The 5,692-nt window shown below is 35.0% G+C and overlaps 1 protein-coding gene across 1 annotated transcript; it reads right to left on the reverse strand.

Moving 5' to 3' along the window:
* Positions 1 to 448: 448 nt before the first annotated feature.
* On the reverse strand, positions 449 to 2,432 carry LOC107894774 (acyl carrier protein 2, chloroplastic). Its single transcript, XM_016819994.2, has 4 exons — positions 2,179 to 2,432; positions 1,474 to 1,584; positions 1,101 to 1,223; positions 449 to 775 (listed from the first exon to the last, which is right to left on the reverse strand). Exons 1-4 carry the CDS (start codon positions 2,227 to 2,229, stop codon positions 653 to 655), a joined length of 408 nt encoding a protein of 135 aa, XP_016675483.1. The 5' UTR covers positions 2,230 to 2,432; the 3' UTR covers positions 449 to 652.
* Positions 2,433 to 5,692: the final 3,260 nt, after the last annotated feature.

The raw sequence follows: 5,692 nt of genomic DNA on the forward strand, positions 1-5,692 counted from the left end.
GAAAAGATAATGAAGAGAAAGTGATGAAGATTTAGAACAGTTCGGCGAAGAGCCGTCAATGAACAAGATGAGTGCAGAAAATATGAGGAGCTCCATGGTGGAAAAAGGGGCCATAAATGCCTTTAGTGACTGTTAATATAAGAAAGGAAGATCCCAAAAAACACACCTTTGTCTTAATCACAAAAAGGTATATATATAATCAAATTATTTGTGTATAACAAAATACGAATGCATTTTCAAAACTCATCCAAGTAAGTATGATAGCTTATGCTCACTTACTAGCAAAGAAAAAGGCTTAGATGCCCACATGAACATGATATAGATTTTGAGTTTTGATTTCAACAGGCCCTTAGGGTCTCTTTAGCATTGAGATTGACACACCAACAGTAATGCTATACTAGCCTTAATCCTGTAAGCTAGATGATAAAGCATTTGATTTGGGCATATATGTCATAAAATTAGGTCACATTAATAACAATAGAACGGCAACAGGAATAGTATTTCCTTGATTTACCACACAAAAAGTTAAATCGACAAATTTAACTTAAAATTCCAACAACATAAGGAGTTCACACCAAGATTTTTAAATGCTCTCAGAGATCAAACATGGGAGGGGCAGTGCTGAATGAACCTGCAACTTAGGTCCTTGTTTCTAGGCACCTTTAGCACGGCAGAGCTTCTCAATAAGATCGGCGGCATCCTGAACAGTTGTGATGGCATTGTCCTCTTTTATTGTGACTCCAAATTCTTCCTCGATTCCCATCACAATCTCAACCTGAAATGGTATGACACAAGCCACAAGCAATAACCTCAAGTAAAACACGTTATAGCGTGGACATGTGGCTTTCGCTTTAATTATATGAGACATAGAGTTATTCATGTTGATAAAGAATTAAGATTGATTAGAGAAGAATAGATAATTTCAAGGATACATATATAGACATGAGCATGAACATACAGATAGGCAAAATTTCATTCAACTCAAACAAATGCATGAGATCCATGATTCTGCACCCTACATTTACCCAAATAAGAAGAAAAGGGAAAAAGCTTGGCATTCAGAAATCAAATCAATGATCATTGAGGGGTTGAGGGAGTACCGTATCAAGAGAATCAGCTCCAAGATCAGAAAATTTTGATGCCCCAGTGACAGGTTCGTCACTTGACAAAGCTAGTTGTTTCCTTGCTATTTCGCACACCTTATCCACAGTCTCTGGTTTGGCCTGACCAATGACAATTAACCCAGGCATTAAAATCATGTTATTCACCAAAAGTATAACAATCATTTCTGCAAAAATGAACAGATCATTACTATCATGTTTGCAAATAAACCTACAAAAGATGCAGAGACATTTATGAATAATGAATATAAAAATACAAAAAAAATGTGAACCCCATTGTGTAGTCAGTAGCATTTGCCCCCTCACAAATGAGTACAGAAAGTAATATCATTCAATTGATCGAGAAACGTACAGCACAGGATATCCGCAAGCGAGCAGGCACAGGACGCAACCTAAAAGATAGGTTGTTTCTTTCCTGGTTGACAAATGAAGCCAATTTCAGCCCAGAAGCCCTGGTTGTAGCCTGTTAAAAGAAGTTGTTCAACAGCAGTCAGTCCAATAATTCCTATAATAATAACTGTACCAGAAGAATGAACTATCTTCAAGGATATCTCAACACCTTACACCAAGCAATACAGACACTTTATATTTGCATTTTATTATAAGGAATCGTAACCAGTAGCTAACGGCATTGGTTAAGATGATATTTAAAGAAAGAAAAATATGGAAATTTACTTCAAAAAGAAATCTCACATTACACAGATCAAAACAAGCATTAGACTAAAAGGTAAATTCTACGCAAAACTGACAAACAGATAGAGAAAAAAAAAAAGGACTTGTACTATACTCAGAAACATGAATTTGAGAGAATGGATTCAGATTTCATTTATCATATAAATTGTGAGAATAAAATTAATACATTACGCATAAATTAGTTAAGATTCATTATGATTACATATTAAAAAAAACATAAAAACAATAATTTCAAACTCATGAATATCTAAACAGTTTCAACTTCACATCCAACAAATCCATGAACATGAATATTACATCTGCATGTGTTTTATCACAGAATTCAAGTTACGAAACCAAGAAGAAGAAGATGAAAAAGGAATACCAAGGCGTGGCGAGGTTGCATGGAGATGGAAGAAGCAGCAATGGAAGCCATTGGAGGCAGTGTAGGGGAAACAGAGAGAAGAGAGGAAGTGAAATACGAGGGAGAACACGAAGAGAGTGTGGGGAAGAGTGGTAGTTAAGGGTTAGAGAGGGAGAGGATTTCAATACCTGCACGTTTTGTGATACTGACAGCCATTCGTGTTTTTCGATCCTAGGTAGCCATTTTCCTCGTCTTTCTTGCTATGTCTCTCTCTCTCTTTTTCTTACATAATCTTGTTCTAATATTTAAAGCAATTTAATTGAAAAAACAAATTTATATATTAAAAGGATTATATAAATAATTTAATTTATTAAAAAAATAAAACTAAAAACCACCTCCTCATAAATTAATATCATTCAATCTTATTCACATACATTCTCCCTCTTGACTCCTCATATCATTTTCATTTAGAATAATATGTTTTATTATGATCTGTTAACCAGTTTGCAATATAGCCGCCCTACCGGAAGTTACACAAACATATTTCCTCATCTTCATCACCTCATATCAATTCATGTCATAGCATACATATCAAAAGCAGACAGTAATGGCTTAAGCATGAAAAATGGCGCTTACTTTATATCACAAACAGATTACACTCAGATTGAAGACCTTGGATAACCATTATCCACACAACATCTTTCATCCATTACAAAGGAGGATTACTTATCTTATATGAATTATAAAATACAGAAAATTACAACACATGGAAGTAAAAAGGAATTCACCAGAAACTTTAGCATAAGTCTATAAAGCATGTCCTTTGCCTTTATCATTTGGACCTTCGTTAACTTGAGCTAAAATAAAGATAATTGAACATATTAGATCATCAACGATCAAATCTGATCATGCATGCAAGAATCAACAATGCTTAATCCAAAATCAGGAAGTGTCTTTCCTCACACACTATTCTAACATCTATGCATGCATAATGAGAAACACATAAATGACTTAGGGTAACCTAGAGTAAGTTAGTTGAATACTGCGAATTTTAGTTCGAAGAGGTTTTCTAGACTTAGGTTTTTAAAAAGTTGTTAGAGGAAATCAAGGAAGAAGAATAAAATGTAAAAATGTTCAAAAAGACCACCGCTATCCTTATATACTTAAGCTCAGAGACAAGGGTTAGAGGAAAAATTAGATTATTCCACTAACTCTCTTGATTCCCGTGATTAAGTACACTTAACATAATTTAAGTTTTATCATCTATAATAGTCTAGTTCCGTTCTAACTAAGTCTCAACTTAACTAACCAAATTATCATACTTAAATAACAAAAAAATCTGAATAGCTGTGAACTTAACGAGTTCGCTCAAAGCATCTAGGTTGGGCAAATACTTAACAGAAGTGTAACACCCCTTACCCGTATCCGACGCCGGGACAAGGTTCGAGGTGTTACCGGACTTAAATATAAACATTCATACAAACTGGGCCATAAAATTTGGTCCAAATCAAATTCATCCAATCACATGCATATCGTCCCTTATACGGTCCCACGAGGCCCAAAACATACGTTGGGAGTGGTTCGAGACTAAATCAAAAAAATTTGGAGTTTTTTCCTACACTTAGAAAAATTTCATACTTTAGAGAGTCACACGCCCGTATGGGTAAGCCGTGTGGTCATACACACGCCTGTGTGGCTTGGGACACACCCGTGTCCTCAGCTCATGTAACTCTTTGTTTATGACGTCATGCACAATTTGGGGTCACACGCCCGTGTCTCGGGGCCGTGTCCTTCACACGACTGAGACCCACGGCCGTGTCTCTGCCCGTGTGGCCAATGAAATGGCTATTTACCAAGCCATTTGCCACTTTTATTTGTACACTCACATACACACTTTCAATGGAACTTATCATTCCACAATCAAGGTTTAAACATATCAAAACAATTATTTACTGTTCATAACAAAACTATCCACTTGAGTCATAGTCACTAAATTATTTATATCTTGAGCTACAAAACTCTAAATTAAGATCCACTTCATTTTTCTAAAACTAGACTCAAATAACTTCCTACCATAAAATTTTCAGAATTTATGGTTTAGCCAATAAGTACAGTTAATTCTTCAAATTCGTCCATGTTCTATTATTTGACAGTTTCAACCTTTCTTCACTAAAGATTAATTATCTCTTAGTATGGGATTCGGATGATGTTCCCGTTTATTTCTCTTGAAATTAGACTCATTAAAAAAATTAAAAATTTAAATTTAAATCCCCAATTATTTTTATACAGTTTTTAATGATTTTCCAAATTTAGAACAGGGAAACCCGGAATCATTCTAACCTTGACTCACAAAAATTCAAATATCTCATAAAATTAAATTCTTTTGCTTGCACCGTTTCTTCTATGTAAAACTAGACTCAATAATATTTAATTTCATATTTTATTAAACCTCTAATTCGATTTCCACAATTTTTGGTGATTTTTCAAATTTGTACTACTGTTGCAGTCCAAAACTGTTTTAATGCAAATTTTACTCTTTCATGATTCCCTTGTACTAACTTTCATTAACATACCATTATAAACCACATCACACAATGACATTGGCATAGGCATATGGGTAATTAATATGCTTACAGCCCATTAGCCAATATAAGTCAATTTATATGACTACATACCAAATCAAATCCTTATTCATTACAAGCCAATACATTTGGCCATATCATAATGACACATACACAAAATGACTAAGCCCCTGTACATGCCATAGACTCAAAAGTTTGTGTTCATTTACCCAACATGATAGCTTGATAGTGTGATAGAATCTCTAACTATCTCCAACCTGAGCTAGCTGAATAAACCTATGAGAGGTGGGAAAGAAAGTAACACCCCAAACCCGGCCCAGACTTATGGCCGAATCTGACGTGCCACATAGAAGTCTAAAAACCTATGATTCGTTTTAGTGTTTAAAAACTAACTTTTGTTAAGCTAACAAAGTGAACGGAAGTTGGGCACCAGGTAGGAATCCGTGACAGAGGAGGCAAGCCATGAAGGCTGCTTAAGTACCAAGCTCTTCGATTGGATCCAATCCTAGACATGCCCACAACCATTGCCACACTTGGTTATAAAGAGTTTAAATTTTGGAAAAAATGCGTTGCAATTCATTTAAGTCGATATTGTTGATAAACCGATTATTTGTATCATTGCGTTATTTTGAAACAAGTATCGTTTTGAAAACGCGTTCTAAGTCTAGCCCATTTGAATTATTAACAACCAGTTTAAAGTTATTAAAAATAAAATAGTCCCAGAAAATAAAAGAAAATAAAGTTAGAATGGCCTTATTACAACCCAAAAATAAATAGTAAATAAGATAATTAAAGAAAACCAGTCACTTGTTTCAAAGCCCAAAAGCGATCACCGTGGCCACTCTGAATCCCCTACAGCTCCAAGTCCCCAAATCAAGGCTCACCTGTAAGGTTAAGGGAAGAGTGTGAGTTTGGAAACTTAGTGTGCAACAAGCCCCTTTCAGAGCCTAAAA

This window comes from Gossypium hirsutum, chromosome A13 (genome assembly GCF_007990345.1).
Source record: "Gossypium hirsutum isolate 1008001.06 chromosome A13, Gossypium_hirsutum_v2.1, whole genome shotgun sequence".
In the NCBI taxonomy this organism is placed as follows: Eukaryota; Viridiplantae; Streptophyta; class Magnoliopsida; order Malvales; family Malvaceae; genus Gossypium; species Gossypium hirsutum.

Excerpts from the sequence above, each read along its gene's own strand:
- LOC107894774 (XM_016819994.2), bottom strand. The coding sequence starts at position 2,229 with ATGGCTTCCATTGCTGCTTCTTCCATCTCCATGCAACCTCGCCACGCC. Across the intron at positions 1,224-1,473 it reads GCTTGCGGATATCCTGTGCT|GCCAAACCAGAGACTGTGGA; the intron begins GTACGTTTCTCG and ends GTCATTGGTCAG. Across the intron at positions 776-1,100 it reads GAGCTGATTCTCTTGATACG|GTTGAGATTGTGATGGGAAT; the intron begins GTACTCCCTCAA and ends ATACCATTTCAG.